This window comes from Bactrocera neohumeralis, chromosome 3 (assembly GCF_024586455.1).
Source record: "Bactrocera neohumeralis isolate Rockhampton chromosome 3, APGP_CSIRO_Bneo_wtdbg2-racon-allhic-juicebox.fasta_v2, whole genome shotgun sequence".
Lineage (NCBI taxonomy): Eukaryota > Metazoa > Arthropoda > Insecta > Diptera > Tephritidae > Bactrocera > Bactrocera neohumeralis.
Window position 1 is genome coordinate 37,296,414 of NC_065920.1, and position 22,176 is coordinate 37,318,589.

Below are 22,176 nucleotides of genomic sequence, written 5' to 3' on the forward strand. Positions count from 1 at the left end.
ATTTGAATGAATATGTGCTTGGGAAACGCTTAAAAGCGTAACGAAGCGCAGCACCTCTTTGCTGCTACAATAATTCTGATTGTTTTTGCCGATCAGTTGTTACTGTTATTCATCCGTCCCACCACCCTCCAAACAGTTACTGCTGCTGCTGTTGTATATTGATTCCAACTTGTTCACACATGCTGGACAGCCAACCAACCGATTGTTAGCTAAGCTGCTTTGCGCTTCAATACTGTTTTGGTTCGACAAGAATAGCCAAAGTGTTAACTACGCTCGATTGGAGTGGTTGAGTATTTGTGCTTCTGCTCGCTACACGCTTTTTAATAAGGACTACAAACAAATACGCTGACTAATTTATACGCGATCGGAAACGTGAATTTAAATGAACTGAATCAAATTAAATATTAAATAATAAAAAAATCAGAAATTTGAGAGCCTAAATGTGAGTGAGTTCCTAATAAACGATAAAGCGAAAAGTGAAATTTTGTGTTATAAAAAGCGCGAAAAGTATTGCCAATTGCTTCTGAGTGACTTTTTTTTTGACATTTCCATTCAAACATGCGTATGAGCACATATTGACACATTCAATTACTTAAAAATTTCAGCAACAATTGTGAAGATTGTTTTGTTCGGCATTCTATTTAGGCACAAAACTATTGGGCCTCTCGCTTTCTATAGAAACTGGTTTCAAATATTTACTATAAGAATCTTTAAGATAATAAGATCTGAAAGCGAAGGAGCACAGTAAATCCAGTTTTTGCAGCTGTTGCACAAGACTCCACACGACTAGCCGACGTGACTGCAGCTAAGCTTAAATAGCAGTTGTTTCAGCAGCGGTGCTGGTCGACTGTGTATTTGTTGTTAATAAATGCAAAAACAAGACAGTTTGTGTGCGAGCGACTCGAATTGTTTGACAGTTGCTTCTTTGTGAATGTAGTACATATGTAGTATGTATGTATGTATTGTATGTACTTGTGCGCGTTTAAGAAAGAAGATAGTTTTATCGCAGTTTTTTTTTTATTTTTATATATAACAAACAACAATTTTACTATAACTTGTTTCAAATAAAGTGTTTATATACATTTTCCCACCACAGGTGATACGTGCTTCAATCTCACCTAACTGCTCGATAAAATTCGTAAATGTTTCGTTTGCTTTTCGCATATTTGTGTTTGCTTAAGACACTTGAATTCTTTATTTATATATATGCATTCATACATATACACACATATGTATATTTATGTACATATACATATAAGATTAAGTTTCGCGATTTAACTGGGGGTTTAGTTTGTTTTGAGTTAATTTGATTCCAATTGCTTTCGTTGCTTTGTGTTTACAAAAGTACACAATTTTGTACACAAAAAAAATACCTTGAGTATAATCGTTTAACCCGCATCTCTTGTCTCTAAAATACAGATTTAAACATAAGCAATTTTATCACATAAATTCTTACAAATGGCCCAATTTTTTTTTTCTACAGAAATTCTCGATTTTACGTTTTCAATGATTTCGAAATTAGCGCCATCTATTAGCCACGAATCGGCGAGTGATTAGACCCCTAAACTTACTCTGATATTCTGAAGTAGTGTTGTTTTTTATACTTCTGTTATGTAGTTTTTTTAATACAAATTCCAATATATATTTTCGCAGAGAGTAAAACCGACTTTAATTCAAACAGTAAATTTTGAATTACATAGAGGTACACATTTTCAATTTAAATTTATTTAAATTAAATATAGTATTGACTTCAAAACACTTTACCGGTGCGGCTTTTATCAACCTTAAAGAAAATAATTAAATAGTTTTTACTTCTTTTTTTGTAAATGCTAATTGGCTATTCATATGCATATTGTATATGTATTCATATCTAAAATTTACATTCATATACATATGTATGTATGTATGTATATGTAAGAAAGAGGCAAAAATTGTTTGTTTAGGCTAGCTTGACACCTTCGTTCAATATTAGAGGTTTTTATAGAAAAAATTGTAAATTAGAAAATACTGACTATACATATGCCAAATATTTACATATCCATAGCAAATTAACATAAGCAAATCACCACATTGTGTTTTTATGAGGTTTGAGAAAAAATGATAATCCGTTCTATATGTTTTATTGATTATTTTCTCTGTTGTGCAGAAACATTAAGGAGTACAGTAAAAATCGGCTGAGTTAAGGTTTCAATTGCAAGAGTTAAGCATTTCTCCGCACGTGAAAAATGGTGCTCAACTGAGAAGTCTCATAGAAAAATAAATAAGACAGTTGCATGACATTTAATTATTTCTATTTGTGAAAAAAAAAATATTTGTTTTAGCATGTACATATGTATATTCAGCCGTTCCGCAATCTATTCCTTTTTATTCCCATTCTAAAATTATAAAACATTGTTTTCTTTTATACCATACACCATAACTGGTATTCTAGTCAATTTATCTATGAATATGTGACAGCTGATTTGATGCTATTATGAAGCTCAGAAGTTTAGTGGTTTCCGAATATTTATAAAGAACAAAGTCTGGGTTGCTTCTTCTTCTTCTTTACTGGCGTAGAAACCGCTTACGTGGTTACCGCCGAGTTAACAACAGCGCGTCAGTTGTTTCTTCTTTTCGCAAGGTGACGCCAATTGGAGATTCCAAGCGAAGCCAGGTTCTTCTCCACCTGGTGGAGGTCTTCCTCTTCCTCTGCTTCCCCGGCGGGTACTGCGTCGAATACTTTCAGAGCTGAAGTGTTTTCGTCCATTCGGAAGCATGACCTAGCCAGCGTAGCCACTGTCTTTTAATTCGCTGAACTATGTCAATGTCGTCGTATATCTTATACGGCTCATCGTTCCATCGAATGCAATATTCGACGTGGCCAATGCGCAAAGGACCATAAATCTTCCGCAGAACTTTTCTCTCGAGAGGGAACTTTACTTGTCAATTGCTTACTTAGTCTGAAGTAGCACCTGTTGGCAAGAGTTATTCTGCGTTGGATTTCCAGGCTGACATTATTGTTGCTGTTGATGCTAGTTCCAAGATAGACGAAATTATCTACAACTTCAAAGTTATGACTGTCAACAGTGACGTGAGTGCCAAGTCGCGAATGCGACGACTGTTTGTTTGATGACAGGAGATATTTCGTCTTGCCCTCGTTCATCACCAGACCCATTTGCTTCGCTGCCTTATACATTCTTGAGAAAGCAGAACTAACGGCGCGGTTGTTAAGGCAAATGATATCAATACCCATGATATCAATACGCCAGCAGCAGTACATTCTTATAGAATATTATATCTTATCGGTCTAGGTCTGCAGCTCTAATTATTTTCTCCAGAAGTAGGTTGAAGAAGTCACACGAAACAGAGTCACCTTGTCTGAAACCTCGTTTGGTATCGAACTGCTCGGAAAGGTCCTTCCCGATTCTGACGGAGTTTTTGGTGTTGCACAACGTCAGCTTACACAACCGTATTAGTTTTGCGGGGATACCAAATTCAGATATCACTTATTACTACTTTTATATTTTCTAACCACAAATGCCTCTTCATAATGCAATTCGTTGTACCAAATTACAGTTTCGTATCTTAATGTGGAGCTTAAGTATCACACTTTACAAGTTTTCGATATGATATGGATATACATACATATGTACATATATATTTTTTTATTTTCCTAACATCCACGGGCAACTTATTTAACATTTCAAATTGAAAATGAATATTTTGATAAGAATTCGGACTTTAGCACTATGATTACACAGCCGAAGAAATAAGACCCTGCTGGTAAAATTGCACAATTGCTTAGGGTAATAATTGTTTACGGCAACAATTCAATTTTATTTTATAAAAATAAAGAAACTTTTCTGGTTAGTGAATGCAAAGTTACAGCACATATGTATGTATGTAACAATAAACATGAAATGCTACTATAAAACACTAGCAAAACGAGTTCCAAATCTTTTCGATTTTCTACAACTCTTTTTCCCTATGATGAACTATGCTCTTAAGGTTTATCTTTTTCTTTGTTTGTTGTATAATCGCTTGATATTTGTTCGTGATATTTATTGTACTTACATATACATATATTGCACATACCAGAAGTGGTTCGAATAGTCAATTTCCAAGACCCGCGAATCGAAGACGTAATGCACTATTTTTTTGTCTGTATACGAATATTGTTTTTTATGATAAATAAATAACAATATCTTGAGGAATGAACTGCTTTCCCTAAAGGGAAATATAATGACTAATACTCACATACGGTTAAATATTTATGTACATTATGTATGCAGCTTTGTATGTATGATAATTGAAATTAAACAAGTAAAGAAGTGCTATGTTCGGGCGTAACCGAACATTTAATACATTAACAATTTATACTGATACTTTTGAAAGATCTCCAATCTATTCAAGTGTTTGCAAAACTTTATATGTACTATAAAAAAAGAGTTAAGCATTCATTATTGGACGAAGTCGTGAATGGATAACAATGAAATTCGGTATCTTCTCAACATAAGTGTATTGAAGGTCCTGTACTGACTTTAATTTAATACTTTTTTTTACCTCGAGTCGAAAAAATATATACATATGTATGTATATGTACTTATGTAATAAAATCATACCTAAATGAGTAATATGTGATATAAACTCAATTGAAGAAGCTAGATTTAATTTAATGAGTTGCTCTGAAAACGTGAAGGCATGTAAGGTTTAGATCAAAGTCTACACCAATTTTATTATACATATGTATGTACTTATGCAGCGGTAAGCCATATACATTTTAAGAAAACTTGTTTATTTATTTTTTTTTTGGATTTGGATTTTTATTTACATTTGTCAGGTTGTAAGGCGGAAATTATTACATAGGCTATATGTACATGCTTATGTATTGGGGCAGAGGAAGGTTTAATTAATTTTTACGTTGCTGAAGTCTACTTGAGAACATATTTTCAAACAATTTTATGAATATGCATACATACACACATATGTTCGGCTCAAGATTTGTTAGAATAACGAAAATCAATATACTTACATATGAGCATATGTGAGTAGTAGCACCGACAATAATCTAAGTATGTATAATAATATTTGAAAATCTTATAATAGGTATGAGGTAGATAGGGGTGGTGTTGACCCCATTTTATCTATTTTGAGCAATGGCACATACTATTAACAGAATAAAATGCGTTTTTTAGTTTCATTAAGGTAACTAATGTAAATTTGTATCCGAGTTTAGGCACAAATATGCACCTTTATTAGTAAACACATCCACTTAATTTTAATAAGATAGCCCACGTATTGGCCGATAAATGCGGTATGAAATAAAGCGGAAGGGCGAAAATGACAACCAATAAAAGAGTTTTTTTATAAGATTACTAGGAGCAAACTAGTGAAACATTTCAAAAAACATATACATAAGTATGTATGCACATTCAATATACAATTAATACTTTCGCCTGTTCCATCATTGTTAAGTATGGCAAATTGGGTAGATTTAAATGTTTAATTTAAATAACCTTAATTGAGCACAACCAATATCGAAAGCGATGGCAAATATCAGTCACATAATCTCAAGTTTCATATTCTTATGCATCACGAAAATATGTTTACTTATAAAAACTCTAAGATATGGTATGTTAAAATTGATCATGCTATTTTTGGTTTGCAGCTAATTATAAAGTCTGGCTCTTCAACGCCACTCCAAAGTTGTATACGACATGAAATTTTTTTCAATATAAATGTTCAAGCTCTGAGTTTCATTCGAACAAGTGCCTAAGTCTTGTATTTACGTATATATACATACAGTTACGGGCAATAAAATAGAATCATCCATGGTACTAATTTTCCGTTTTAAAAAAGTTATGAATTTGATTTAAATTCAACTAAGTTATATTTTTATTATGTACTTCATATCAAGTGCTATTGGTAGCATTAAAAATATTGAAAAAAACAATTCATAAATATTACAAAAACAAAGGTAAAGAATATATTTCAAAAATTCTAAGGACAAAAAAATAGAATCAAAGTCTTTTACATTAAAAAAATATTTTTTTAAGTTAACTAATGGAAAAATTGGTAGTAGATTGTAGTGTATTCTTAATCGTCTAATACCGATGCACATCTTCTAGGCATAGACCTAATTAGGCTACCGAAAGTGTCCTGTGGAACAGAATACCAGACCTTTGTACCTTCTCTGTGAATTCTGCCTTATTTTTCGGTTTAAGGGGTGCAATATTTTCCTTAACAATTTTCCGTAAGTATTTGATGAGATTTAGATCTGCTGATTATTCTGGCCAAGCCATAACGCTAGCCCCATGATCTGAAAACCATTTTTGCGAGACCCGAAGTATGTTTTGTGTCGCTCTCTTGTTGAAATTGCCAAAATGCAAGGCGAATTCTATTCAGCGTATGGGAGTATGACCTTATCTAAAACATTAACGTATATATGGCGGTCTATGTTTCCTTGTATCCAAAAAATAGGTCCCGCATTACAATATGAGATACAATCCTAATCCATTATATTGCCCCACGGGGTTTGAAGGACCTAGTCGTGTAGCGGATGCACATTTCTTTGTTTTTTGGACGTCGGACTCACGCGCAACTATTATTTTCTATCATATTAATTTTGCATTGGGACCATAAAATGTCGAACCATTTTTTCTTAATTTTCAGCCCTAATTAATGTGTCGTTTTGCAAACTGAATACGATTGCATCTATGCCGTTTTCTCACCATTGGCACCTTTCGGGACCATGTGCCAAAGCAATTTTTTCTCCACAAGTCGTCTTCATACTGTTCTTGAAGAAATTTTTGCACATAATTCTTATTGAATGGCTGCAGGGGCCTTAAACGCTACGCGCATCGGCAATCATGCAATATTTCGAACGACTTGCGCAGTCATTTTTTTGTGGTCGGCCTATTTCTTCAACCCTTTTTCGGAAATTTTAAGGCATCAAACATAAATATTTGAGACATATTTCAAATGTTTGCAATTTGCCTTTACGCGTGACCCATTCCTTGCAAATTTTGGACGCACAATCTTTCCTCCTCTGAACAATGTTTTGCTCGACCCATTTTTTAAATAAATTCATAATTGATACAATTATTCATTCCATAGATCTAATTAAGTTAATATACATAACTATTTAAATATTTTTCATTTATGAAACCATTTCGCTATTGATTTTATTATTTTGTCACTAAGCACGGGGTACGCTATTTACCCTTTTTTAAATTACAGTTAACTGTAAAACTCGACAATGCTATATTTTTCTCTTTTTTAAAAGTACATATTACTTGTTATTATGCAAAAAAGTTACAAAATAAATGAAAAATTTCAGAAAAATTATGCCATTGTTTCAAAGCAACACTTTTGATTCTATTTTATTGTCCGTAACTGTATGTGTGTGCTTGTAAACAATAACAGTATACAAGTGTGGGAGTTTATGACCAAATCGTGTTTGCGTAAAAGTTTCGTTAAATTGTAAGACTTTAATATTTTTTGACCCAGTAAAGCAGTAATTTATTATCATACTCCTGTAACATGTTGCTACCGTGTATAATAGTTTTATCCATTCAAAGGTTGTTTGTATCACCTAAACACTAAAAGTTCGATAAATATATGTATAAATAAATGCGTCAGAGACATATAAATTTCCATTGAAATATCGGTCAATCTATACCTCATATACATACATAAATGTGGAGAGAATCCCTTTTTTGATAATAATATGCCTGTATGTCAATAGAAATATTTTTGTACTCCGGTTGACTTTATACCGTAGATATCGGCAAACATGTCAGTTATCTTAATAAAAATCAATAAAAACTTGCTCTAGACCCCATATAACTAAAAAACCTAATGCTCGTGAAGGGAGGGGCTAAGGTTTCAAGATAAAAAAAAAATACTTTTTTTGCGAATTTATTTCTTAAATATGGATTGAGTAATTTTAATCGTACCTTTTGTACATTATTGACCACACTTTTGACAATATAGGTTAATTTTTTATGCAGAAATATTGACGCATAAGCCGGTAACAGAGCTTCGTCCAGAATGTCTTGGAAAAGAACAATTTGTGGTATTCAACATAACTCGGCTGGAAATTATCCGAAAATAAAAAAACAAGAAAATTGTAATCAAATCTTCCTCCCAACGTTTTGAAATTTTTTTTCATTTAAAAATTTTTAGCGACCATTTAAAGTGTAAACTGTTATTTTCCACAAACAATTTCGCCATTTTGTAGATGGAAAAAAAGTGTACATAGTTTGAAATGAATCGGTCAAGTAGTTTTGAAATGACAGTGAACACGGACTTTGATAAAGTAGTTTTGAGATAAACCGTGTGTAAAGTTTATGAACTAAAAGAGCACCGAAAACAATTAACCTACATATGTATATTGTCAAAAATGTCAAAATTACTCAATCCATATTTAAGCAATAAATTCACAAAAAAGTCTTTTTTTACCTTGAAGCCCTAACCCCTCCCTGAAGGTATTTCCCCGGACCTAATTCTGGCAAGTTGGAAGAGTATGAAATGTTCGTTAAACCCGAATTTAGCTCTTCCTTACTTGTTAATGATTGCATTCACTTACTTTAATTTGTACTTATACATATGTACAGGATTTGTCCGGAAAGTAGTAGGATTGATTTTCTTCCGCCGCAACTGTACTTCGGAGCGTGCGCGCACGGACTGGACTCGGTAGAGGGTGTTCCTAGCTAACGAACGAGTGGCTGATCAGTTGTCTCCGAGCACCTGGAGAGTCAGAACAAACATTTTCACGCGACGTTTCTCTAAGTGGTGCAGGCCAAAAATGCAGCGTCCGTTAGAGCAGGGGTACGCGATTAAATTCTGTGTGAAACTCGGTAAATCCGCTACAGAGACGTTTGATATGATCAAGCAGACTTACCCAGATGTTGCTTTAGCAAGAGGTGGTGTGTTTCGGTGGCACCAGGCCTTTTTGGAGGGCTGGGAAGAGGTCGCTGATGAATGAGCAAATCCAAAGGGAAAATGATGCTCATTGTCTTTTTTGACATCAATGGTATTGTCCATCATGAATTTGTTCCTCCTGGACAAACCATCAACGCCAGGTTTTGCGCGGATGTCCTCAAGAGATTCAAACGAAGGGTCAATCAGGTCCGACAAGACATCGCTGCCGATTGGAAGTTGCACTAAGACAACCCCCGGCTAACACCGCCTTTCTTGTGAACAACTACCTAACCAAGGTCGATATCCCAACGACGGATTTTTTTCGTTTCCTTGTCTGAAAAAGCCGATGAAAAGCAAGCATTTTGAGATGACAGAGGGGATCCAAGCAGCATGCACCTCGGCTCACAAGGCTACTCCAGAGAATGTCTTCCGTGACGCCATCAATGTTTGCAAAGTTTTTTAAAGAATTGTAACGATCGGTTCAATAAATTTTTTTAAATCGACTCAGTCCTATTACTTTCCAGACAAACCCTGTACATACAGATATGTATGTACGTACATTTAAAGTCTGATAACATATTTTCTAAGTTAAATAACAGTCCAATGTCCAAATCTAATTCTTTGTACGCCTTGTAATTAAACAAAATACAAAACAATCGACATATTAATATATATGTATAACCGTACATATGTATACAAGTATATGAGAATGTACACTTTAATTTCTATGAGAGCTCTATTATCATACATACATACATACATAAGTACATATGTAATAATTATTTAGTGATACTTTGTTTTACTAAAGAAACCGCAAGTGCAAGTATATGCTACAAGTAAGTATGTTCGTTTAACGGGGTACTACAATGATGATGTCATACATATATGTATGTATGTATGTACATACATACCATTCAATAACTAACCGACGAATATTCAAGTACAATTCCTTATAATATGCTCGCATTATCTTAGTTTAGCTCATTTTTACCTTAGTTGATGCATAAGTTAACTTTTGTTTGAATTATGTTAGATGGGAGCGCGTCAAATTAGAGTTTTGTTCTTAGATACTTATACCGTTTTATAAGATCGGTATTTTGTTTAGTTCTGCCGAACCTGATTGTGATAATATTTAAATCTGTTTGTTACTTTCTTGTTGAAAATATGTAGTTATTAATTTTTACTAGAATGCGTTTGATATGGCTAAGAACTACACTTTTCAGGATATTAGTCAACATCTGAGCTGTCTCAATGGAACTCAGATAGCATTTGTATCTGATAATAATGTGTCGTGATGCTACCTCTGAGTAATGCCAAAAATTAATGCAATTAGTTCAGACCTTCTCCTAGATCTAATACCTGACGTTCAAAAGCTTACGTACATATATGTATATATGTACATATGTATATGTATTTTAATGAATCGATCTTCTGGTTGACTTTTTCCTATGTACCTAATGTATAACGTTTAGTTGCTTTGGTTAAATATTTATATCTACATCTGTATTTTTACATATCTAAGATGAAATATTTTGATCTATGACCAATAATCTAAGTTAAGAGGATACCATACGTAAATGTAATACATTCACGATTTTGTCGAATAACGAGTTTTAATAAAAAGATTTTCCAACCACTAAAATTATTTCTCCGACTTTGATCGTTACAAATACGAGAGTGTAAAATTTTTGCGTTCCAGTGGAACTTAGTACTCCCCTGCTCCCCTGCCTCCTTGTGATGTGTTTGAAACTCGCCATGCTTTGGCGTATACATACATATGTACATACATACATACACATAATACGTTATTTAAAATTAAGAGATAAGTTCGACAATTTACCAATAAGGTTTATCTTCATACATTTTATAAGCACAATATTGGAATCTATCCTATTCTGATGTTAGAAGCTGTTTCTTGCTAATTCTGGATTGTATAAAACGAACATAAAAGTTTTCTTAAACGTAAGATTTTTTGTTCTGTAGTAAAGGGGTGCAAATCACCACCATTTTCTTAAATGATAAAAATTACTGTAAGTGATCGAACATTTTTGAGCTCAAATATGTAATCAGGAGACCTTAAATACTCCACAGACCTCTTGGCACATCAATAGCAAATTTTTCCTTCAGTTTTTTTAGTAGTATTATTAAATTCTCTTTCGTAACCATTAGTTCATGACTATCTGACAACTAACACTGTGGGATATACATACATACGAGTATGTTTCTACTCAAGTGTTCGTAATCGATGGAACAAATAACCTTTAGACTATGAACTATTTAACAATTGGTTGCAAAACTACCAGTTAGCAATAATATTTACAATTATTTCAAAACATAAATAAATGACTTATAAGCTGGTTATTTATATTAAATAAAATTGAAGTAATTTACGTGTATGTTGTTGATTTCATTGTTTCGATTATTATCGGGCATTTGATTATCAATGACGAGGTTGCTCAGATTAATACAGATCTACTATACGATTATTTGCCACGAAAAGTGGAATGCAATTTCTGATTAAAATTCAATGATTAATGCGTATGAGTATAATTTCAACAAAAAAATTACTTCCTTGAAAGTAACGAAATGTATGTGAAGATTGTTAATTATTGGGTCCGTATTATTTGACCACAAACTGTTGCACTGTAGCTTTAAAGCACATCCCTTGATATCGTAAGAAAATGCATTCTCGTTTCTATTTATCTGTCCTTTCAATTAAATTTCGTGTTTCAATTTAAAATTCGCGCGAAAACCCATTTGTCGAAGTGTTTTTTTTCTAGGTTGGCCTGACAGTCACTTCAAAACAATCATTAGTGATTATTATACGCTTGTGTTTCCGAAGTACATAAAGAGCATTTGGCGATTTTTACGATGAGTGATGTTATTCAATAAAGAAATTCCATTAGTTTTTTGGTGCCGAAACGTTCAGAAAGTTGGAAAATGCCTTCGCTGATAATCGTTTGTCGCGACCAAGGGATTTTGATTGGTACAAATTATTCAAGGATGGTCGAGATCGCGTTGATGGCAAACCATGTACAGGAAGGCTATCGACATCAAATAAAATAAAGGAATTGGTGCGTGAGGAACGACGATTGATGGTCAGAAATCTTACCGGCATCGTTGGAATATCGGTAGGATCATTGAACCCATTTTGAAAGATTATTTGGCCCTAAGAAAAGTAATAGCACGTTTAACCGAATATCGTGACTAAACTGGACCGAAGCCGAAAGAACCACGCAAAAGCAGGCAAAAAATCAAGGAAATGTTGACAATTTTTTTGACAAACTGTCAACAAAGAATACTATTTGAGTGTTAAGCGTCGTTTGGGCGAACATATTCGTAAAACAAGGCCGGGATTATTGGTCGACAACTCTTGGTTTTTGCACCACGACATACTGCATTGATTCTTTGTGAGTATTTCGCCAATATCTTGCCGAAACCACCGTCTTCGCCTGATTTAGTTCTGTGTGACTTCAAGATATTCAGCAAACTCTAACGGCCGCTCCGGCGAAAACGTTTTAGTCAATTGAAGACATTGCTCTACGCGCATTTAATGTTATTCTGGAAATTGACTTTAACAAACATTTCGAGGATTAAAAAAAATGTTGTCACAAATATATTGGGAGGAATTTTAAAACTATGAAAAAGTCCTACTATTTTTGCTCATAGTAGTAAAGATTACTGCCATATACAAAGTCATTTAATTACATAGACAAATTGTCTGTTTTAGCCGATTAATATATAATCCTTTGTTTTTTCTCTTTATTTCATACGCAATATGCTGAATAAGCAGGCGGTCACTAACCTTAAAAAGGGTGCAGAAAGTTAATGCACCCTAATACATATTATCAGCGAAATTTTAAAGCTATTTATTGTGTGTATGTATTGCATATAGAACTGTTCAAGCCGCAGACATTCACTATATTTATAGAAATCTAAAGAAAACAACATTATTGTTTTTGATAATACGATCATATCACTTCACCTTTTTTCAAGTTATGACTTATGAATACAAATAAAGCAGGCATATGCATGGCATATTCTAAAAAGGATCAGCAGAAAATTTTTTATTGCTCCATGCTTCCTGAGACGAGATACGGCCTTTACTCAATTTACGCATCTTTGAATTATCAGTGTTTATAATGGAAAAAGTCGTCTGATAACAATATTTATAAAAATAAAATTCCAAATAAGAATCCAAATAATGTAGCCGAATAGCTGATTATGCTTCCAAGCTGTTGCTGATGTACTCTAAACTATGGGTGATTTACTTATGATATTACAATGATAATTCAGTGTTGAATTTGTACAAATAATAATATTCCGAATCAATCTGCATATAATAAATTCGTAGGGTTTAATTTAATGAGAATTGATTTGTTCGGCAAATAAGTTTTCGAGATTGCTGATTAGGAATTTAAAATTAAAGTTGACGGCGGAAATCATCAGAATCAAGTTACAGTGATATGAAGCACTTTAGGAGTAGTGTATAGTAATTATTAAATTTTATCGGAACATTTTTGTGAGAGAAGTAAGTGGAAAGCAGTTTTCTGATTTCTGGGTTTCAATATTTTTACTATTTCAAAATATCGTATCTAGCTCTAGCTGAGCCCGAAGATGATGCACTCCTAACTACCTTTAATGATTAATGAAAACTCTCATTCAATCAGCTTACGTTAATAGAACTAAATATGTAAATGTAGTTGAAGAGATTAATCGGTATAACTTGTGAGAATTATTTGTGTGGCCGTAAGGGGCCATTTAAAGTGTAGCTAATCAGCCATATGCCCATTAATATAGTTTTTTGTATGGAATTTAAGCTTTTAAGAAGTTTTCTTTTATAGAAAGGCCAATACTTTTCTTGTTTATGCACATAGTTTAATGAAACATGTGTTTATTGCTAGAGACAAAGGTACTTTAAAAAAATATATATATCAAATAAAGTTTTAATTTTGGACTACTCAAATGGGTGAAATTTGCATCTGTCTTTTTGATGATGGCAGTGGTTTTGTTCATCTAACGGTTCTTTGTATAACCTAAAGATAATCGAGTTAGATATAGGGTTATATACATGTATAGTATATAAATGATCAAGACGTGTTGAAATCTGCGTGTCTGTCTGTCTGTTCTTGCGATAACTTGAGTAAAAATTAAGATATCTTAATGAAACTTGGGACATGTGATGGGCGTAATCGGACCACAACACGCCTACAAATCTAAGCCATAACTAAGCACTAAATTAAAATATTAAACTGAAATTTAACAAAGGAGATTGCAAAAAAAATAAAAGAAATGGGCGTGCGCCCCATTTGTTAAAGTCTCAGAAATATATTTGAAAGTTAAAATTCCAATTGAGGAAGCCGATATTTATTAAACCAAAATCAAAAATATAGCAAATGTAATTTTTAATTTTTGAAAATTTAAAATGTGCAATTCATTCAGAAGTAAAGTCTGTTTAATGCCAATTATGATTTCAAGGTTATAATTTGACCTTTAGACTTTCCTTTGAAACAATTTTAATATTCTAATAATTGAAAAGTTTTATAGCATAATGGAAATATAAAAATTTATGGATGTCGTGAACATTATATATACCTTCTTTTGTTATCAAGCCTATAAAAGTCACTACCTAGCAACACTGCAATTTGTCGAAAATTATCAGTATTTGTAAATTGTACTCGTACTGAGACTTTTTGAAGTGACCGAAAGCGATCGAGTAAAATAGATGATTAATAATTCAATTCCATTTGTTAGACTTTAGTTTAAAATGATCGGTTACACACGAACTTAGCCCTTACTTACTTAGTTTTAATTATTTCTTTAAAATATTTAATGTATGTGTATATAAAACGACGTTACAACTATATACATATGATACAGATTGCGTTTATAGGAATATTCCATCACCTCATTTGGCAAAAATCTACAAAAGAAAAAATTAATGAAACGAAAGCAACTTAAGAATCTACAAAATTATTGAAATGTCTCTAAATTTATTTTTTCACTTGACAAGACTTTCTCAATACAATTTCAATTGAAATTAATCACAAAAATATTTTGGTTGTTTTAAAAGTTGTAATGCGGATTACAATCCTTCACGATTTACTGTTGAAAAACGTACACAGTTCTCCAAAATTTCCAGGTATACCTAATACCAATATCGGCCACAAAGTAATATAAGTAGTTGTATATGCAAGTTACTCGAAACGATAATATAAGAATGATTGTTAAAACAGAAATATTTTGTATCTTAATCTATCGTGTGTGTCTATTAGAACTGCTATTTTCGCCATTACACAATGGTTGAACTTTAACTTTTGGGATGAAACTTTAACAATTTGAGCGGATGTTATTTGTGAATTAAGTTAATACCATCAATAAGGCAATATTTTATTTTAATCATTGGCGGATTCAGAGGGGAGAAATGGCGGAAATTTCTCCGCACCCCCAAGGGCTAAATGGCTTTTTAGATGATGATGGAAATTCCAAGCGAAGTCAGGTCCTTCTCCACCTATCTGCATTTTTGTGTAATGATCTACATATATCCAATTTACTTTATTATTCACAATATTTACCGTATTTTTTATGCACATGTATTTATAAGTATGTTTACTACCGTGGTCAAAAAATAGTAAGACTTTTTAATTTAAATTTAACTCGAAAACCCATTCGAAATATTTTTTTCTTGGTTGCTATGACCGGCAGTGACATCTGTAAGTGAAATTATTCATCAAAGAAGTTCGATTAAACTTTATGTGCGGAATCAAAATCTGAAATTTGCCGAAACGTTCAGAACGTTGGTAAAGGCATTCGGTGATAATTGTTTGTCGCGAGCAAAGAGGGTCGAAAACGAATTGACGTCGAACCTCGTGCATTGGTGCTTGAGAATTAACGATCAGAGATCTTACATTTGGCTCTAAGAAAAGTGAAAGCACGAAAGCACGATTAGTTTCAAAATCACTAAATTTTTTCGAAAAACAGCGTCGCGTTAACTACCAGGATGTCATGAAACGTATTATTACTGATTAGTATGGAATCTAGCTTACTACCCGGAAATAGACGTTTGTAGTCGGAATATCATGGCAAAGGTGAGCCAATGCGAAAACAACTACGTCCAAGCAGGTCAGTGACAGCAAGGAATACTTTTTGAGTGTTATGCGTTGATTGCGCCAAGGTATTCGTAATTATGAGCCGATGAGGTTTTTGCACTTATGAACCATCTCATACTGCATTGATTCTTCGTGAGTTTATCGCCAATTTTCTGGAAATTGACTTTAAGAACTGTTTGAATGGAAAAAGGTTGGCACAAGTCTATTGTGACTGAGGGGGGATTACTTTGAGACGGATAACATAGATTTTGAAGAACAAATTAGGAGTTTTAAAATTATAAACAAAGCCTTACATTTTTTTCTCATAGTGGTATGTGTATGTACTGATAGAACTGAACTAGTAAACTGATTAAATGTGCTAAAAGTATTTGCCATTATTATGCTTACGTTCTACTTAACAAAAGAATGAGCTAAATAAAGGAAATGATTATACATACATATATAATAATTGCAATTGAATACATAAATATTCATATACATACATACATATGTATGTACGGTCGTTATACACTGATTGACGCACATTGCTAGATTGTGCTGTACTTAAAAAAAATCACATTGCAATCAATTAATTTTGAATGATTACATGTATGTATGTACACATACAAAGCTTACAATTACATATGACCTCTTATAATAAAGTACGATTATAATAAATACAATTTCCCATTATTTCAGTTCGAACGTAGTCGAGGACCACGAGAATCGATCGCACATCAAAGCTCAAGTAAAAAGTCGGCAAATGTTATCCGCACGAGAACAGTTTTTCGCACCTTCCTCATTGCCAGCATCAGCATTGGGTCTGGGTATTGAGGTGGTTGACCAGCGGTCAACTCCTGTTTATAGCCCAACAACAGTGCCATTAACCAGTGTACATGGTTGGCGGAATGGCGGAAGCGTCTTTGCCTCCGCGCCATCTACAAATGGCAGCGAAGCACATAGCGATCAACAGCAGATACAAATACAGCCATTGGTGGTAAATAAAAGTAACGGCTGTACTAATGGCAGTAAGGAGAAAAACTCTGATGAACCATTCTCGAATTTGCCTTCCCGTAAGCCAGTAGATATAGAATTTAAGGAGCTGTCACTTACAGTACAAATGGGGTTTGGAAAAGGTAAGAAAACCTGTATTCACCATAAATACTTTTACATATACTATTATACATATTACACACACACTAAGTGCATTAAATAATAATAATCAAAAATTTAATTTTTAAACAGAATTATTTTATATATTTCCAAATATCTATTATTTCAATTGGAATTCGTTGTTGTTGTGCAGCGAATTTAATGCAAATTTTAGTGCTGCGACTATCTTGAAAACCCTTTTTGAAGTTCATACGAGTATTAATTTGAAAACGTACTGAGGCTATACTAAATTAAATCGTTATTATAATCTTAAATAACAGTGAAGATATCTCAGAAATGAACTAATATGCAGATGCTTGTTCTACTAGTTCACCCCCCCACAGAATACATCAGTCCATATATTAAGGTAAGATAAGATAAATTAATGAGGATTGAGCCCCAGCTATTTGTTGAATTCCAATATACTGCTAGGTGCTATTGAGGCGATGTGATCCCTATTTGGAAACATGGATCCAAGGGCCTTAGTCCTGCGTCTACAGATTGCTGTGCAATCCATTAGCTGGTGTTCTGGAGTTTCAGACTCGCAAGTCGCAGAACCGGCAATTTGCGCAAGAAGCTAGGCCCATGTTGAATAAGTGCTTCTTGAGCTTGCAGTGGCCAGTGTAGAAGGCGACCAGAAGCCTGAGTTTATCCCTTGGGAGATTGATTACATATTTAAACCTTTTGAGGTTGTAACCATTCATTAGCAACTTTACGTGGCGCAAGCCTGGGAGTTATTGCCAATGCCTCTCCCTGCCCACCGCTTCATCCTTGCGGAGCAGTTCCTTTATTGTGTGGGGGCCGACCGTTATGAAAGGTTCCGGTTCTACCATGTTGTTGTCCAGCCTGGAGAAAGCAGAACTAACGGCGCGGGTGTTGAGGCCGATGATATCAATATCATCGGCAAACGCCAGCAGCTGTACACTCTTATAGAAGATGGTACCTTCTCTATTTAGTTCTGCAGCTTGGATTATTTTCTCCAGAAGCAAGTTGAAGAAGTCGCACGACAGGGAGTCGCCTTGTCTGAAACCTCGTTTGGTATCGAACGGCTTGGAGAGGTCCTTCCCGATCCTGACGGAGCTTTTGGTGTTGCTCAACGTCAGTTTACACAGCCGTATTAGTTTTGCGGGGATACCAAATGCAGACATCGCTTAGCGTTGACGGTGGGGTTTAATCTTTCGAACAATACTCTCGATAGAACCTTACACGCGATGTTGAGGAAGTTTATCGCCTTCTCCTGTCGTTAAACTCTCACTGCCATTTAACAGGCTGAAAAAGTGTTCCCTCCATAACTTTAGTATGCTCGGGGAATCTGTCATTAGATCACTTCTGGGGGTTCTACAAGAGTATGCTCCGGTCTTGAAACCTTCTGTTTGTCGCCGCATCTTTTCGTAGAATTTTCGAGCGTTGCCATGTTTTCAAGTTCTTCGTACTCACGAATGTCGGCTTCTCTCAATGATTTCGACTGCAACTGTACGTAAGGAGCTTGAAATGCAGTCCCATAGTTCCCTTATACCGAGTTGTTGACGAATGCTCTCAGAGATGTGCAAGTCGAATCAAAAATCGTTCGGCTGTCTGTTGTTATTGCAGTTTCTCGACGTCGAACCTTCGTTGTGTTTGTTGATGTGCTTTTTTTGCTGCACAGAGGCGACTGCATATCTTGGCTACAACAAGATACTGGTCCAAGTCGATGGGGCGTACGCACGTCTAAAACACCGTTTATCACAACATGATCGATCTGGTTGGTGGCTTTTCGATCCGGAGACAGCCATGTAGCTTGGTGAATTTCCCACCACGAATCCCACACCAAACTTGCGCTCCTTTATACGGCTGTAGTAAATGCCACAAGGACCTACTCGCCTCAGTCCTTGTCCCGTCCATCGCATTTCTTGGACGGTGATATCAGCCTTTATTTCCACGAGGACATCAACCAGCTGGACAGCGGCACCTTCCCAACTAAGGGACCGGACATTCCAGGTGCATGCCCTCAAATGGTAATCATTAATTCGTTTGCCGTTTTTGGCCACTCCCAAGTGATCAGAGAACTTTCCTCACTTGCGTGAATTTCTACACATGACTTCATCCTCCAAACCCTAAGCTTCCGAAAATTTGGACCCTAGGACCTATAGTTCTCTTTTTACCGCGAATATCGGTCAATGTGTGAGATATATAATTGAAATTCAAGGATAATCTTTTCCTGACAATAATATGTCTGTGTGTCAAAAATGGGTAGAATAGTGCTAATACTTCCCTTGCCTCCCATATACCTAACAAAATGATTTTCGAACTCCCAGGTAACTTTATATCGCACATGTGAGTTATCGCAATGAAAATGATAGAGAGATAAAATTGGTCGAAAAATTGACCACCCTCCCTAATAGCAGACTTATAACATCTTAACATTTAATCCATATGATTGCTAATGGTATGAAAAGTACCTTAATGAATCTTAGTGAACATTTTATTGGTATGTGGCAATAATAGATAAAATCGGGTACCCCCAACTTCCAAATTACTACATATGGTACGTATAAGGTTTTATTTCGATTTTCCTTTTTTTCTTTTGTCGAATATGTCGGTCCGTGTATGAGTTAGATATGTACATACATATATGTGTATGTATCTATATATAATTGCTTGGATTCTGATCCTCTGATTACGTTTTGGACCTTAAGGTATACCGCTGGCTCTGATTCTTTCAAGTTACACCCAAACTTCTGTTATGAGGGATTTCACTGTATTACATAGTTCATTGCGAACATACTAGTATAGATTTATTAACAGTATACATATGTATGTATGGGTATGTACATACATGTATTTTCTATTATAAGTGAATTCTAAATCCAAACATATTAGCATTGATCTTCTGAACTTTGAGATAAATTAATCCGCAAATAGTGAGTTTGTTAATTACTTCCATTAAGGTTCGAGATCTATTACTTTAAATTGCATTTAAACTATTATATGTATGTATATATGTATGTGTATTGAATGTAAATAATCTAATGCCTTGACGTGTATGTAGGTATGTAAAAGTATGAATGCAATGCATGTAACTCTTTCTGAAAGTAATAAATAAATACATTTCAATATTTACTTATATGATTGGTTATAAATGGTGTAACTATCTCGAGCTTGATATATTCTCGCCAAATGTCGCTCTAATAGTTTTGTTCACCTAACGGTTGTTTGTATCCCTGGATTCTATATCTATTAGAGTTATGTATATGAATATAAATGATCAGGATGACGAGACGAGATGAAAACCGGATTTGTCCGTCCATGCATGCGAAAACTTGAGTAAAACATAAATCTATATATTTTGATTAAGCTTGGCTCTCTGATGAGTAGATCTGCAAACCGATAATCAAACAGCACTCAACAGTTTCGATAGTTATGAAAAGTACCTCATTCCTCAATAATACTCTTGTGTCAAAAAATCTTAATTCCGGCTGCATGTGTGGATAACTTTTTCAAATTCTTCTAACGCATCCAACACCTAATTAAAGTGTAAAAAATAATTAAATTTAATCATTTGTATATTATTTTATAAATTGTTCTTACGAGTTTGAAACCTCATGCCAAGCCAAGAATGAAAACATGATTTTGAGGCTACTATAAGCCACCTAACGGTTAATTACCCAACAGTACAATTAGAAAATTCTGTTAAAGTTTCTATGAGTTTTTAAAGACCCAATTGGCGATTCAAACCGAAACTTTTGTTTACGTGTGATTCATCCCTTTCTTGTGTTTTGGACTTATAAGTTCCACGGTGTGTGTATTAGTGTCCGCGTTAATTCCTTCAATGTATTAGAGTTTCCGTAGCCGTGACTTGTGGGGATGTTATTCAAAATAATATTATACATTTTGTATTACCAGACTATATCATTATGTAGCTTTATTAAGTGAAATTTTGCAATTTTGTAGAAATCGTTGATAAGTAAGTAAACTATCGATAGGGCTAAAAGAAAACTATTGATCACTATCGATCGTTTTGCAGCTCTAACACAAATGTTTCTTGGGACCATGAGAAGGTTGATAATAGATGGACGGAATCAGCCATCGCTACGCCCACAAAGTGCTATTAATCAAAAATTTATAAAGTACGATAACTAAACTTCACAATAAGATACAAAACTGTAATTCTATTCGACGAAAATCACATAAGAGGCATTTGTGGTTTTAAAATTTGAACCCATAATTGGTTTAACATACATTTCTCCAAACCTGCTCTTAAGTTGAGAGAGAACCTTACCTGGTAGAAACGGGTAAACTCAGTTTAAAACTCCCACTAGCCATCTTCGGTGAGCATAAATCACCTCCTCAGCACCTCCTCTGACAGTGGGAAAATGGGTGGGATCAATCAATACACCAAGAAATTTAAAAAGAAAAGCAGAGCAAATACGACATTAATTGAGCACCTCAAGGTAAAAAAAATCCATTCACATCCCATTACTTTAGATAACTTATTCAAAAAATTTCCGAAATTCTAGTTACATACATATATGTATTATATCTAAAATAGTTTCAAAAGAGTTTGATTTCGATATATGGTATAGCTTTTTGAACAGCATGTGAAGGCAACAATATATATATTGTGAGAGTGTTTGCAATCGAATTCTTCTTTTCCTTTATTAGCGTAGACACCGCTTACGCCGTTATAGCCGAGTTTCCAACAGCGCGCCAGTTGTTCTTCTTTTTCGTTGTTTGGCGCCAATTGGAGATTCCAAGTGTCCAGGTCCTTTTCCACCTGGTCTTTCCAACGGAGTGGAGCTCTTCCTTTTCATCTCCTTCCCCCGGCAGAAACTGTGTCATACTCTCAGAGCATTCGGACGAAATTACCCAGCCAGGATAGCCGCTGTCTCTTAGTTCGCTGAACTATACAATGTCATCGTATATCTCGTACAGCTCAGCGTTCCATCGACTTCAAATCTTCCATAAATCTTCCGCAGAACCTCTCGAAATTCGACTCATCAGATGATGTCATCGTCTATGCCTCTGCACCATATAGCAGGACGGGGATAATGAG

General features: G+C 34.5%; 1 protein-coding gene across 3 annotated transcripts in view; it reads left to right on the plus strand.

Annotated features, from left to right (window-relative positions):
- The first annotated feature begins 220 nt into the window (after nucleotides 1-220).
- Nucleotides 221-22,176, plus strand: part of LOC126753438 (ATP-binding cassette sub-family G member 4) — a 31,407-nt gene continuing 9,451 nt past the window's right edge. Inside the window, exons 1-2 of one of the 3 annotated variants that reach the window (XM_050464908.1) lie at nucleotides 221-446; nucleotides 16,692-17,128. In XM_050464908.1, coding sequence (XP_050320865.1) covers nucleotides 16,756-17,128 — 373 coding nt within the window. In that variant the 5' untranslated portion in view covers nucleotides 221-446; nucleotides 16,692-16,755. Of the gene's footprint in view, nucleotides 447-15,985; nucleotides 16,027-16,691; nucleotides 17,129-22,176 lie in introns of those variants that run through there. The other 2 variants (XM_050464907.1, XM_050464906.1) reach the window with 2 other exon arrangements.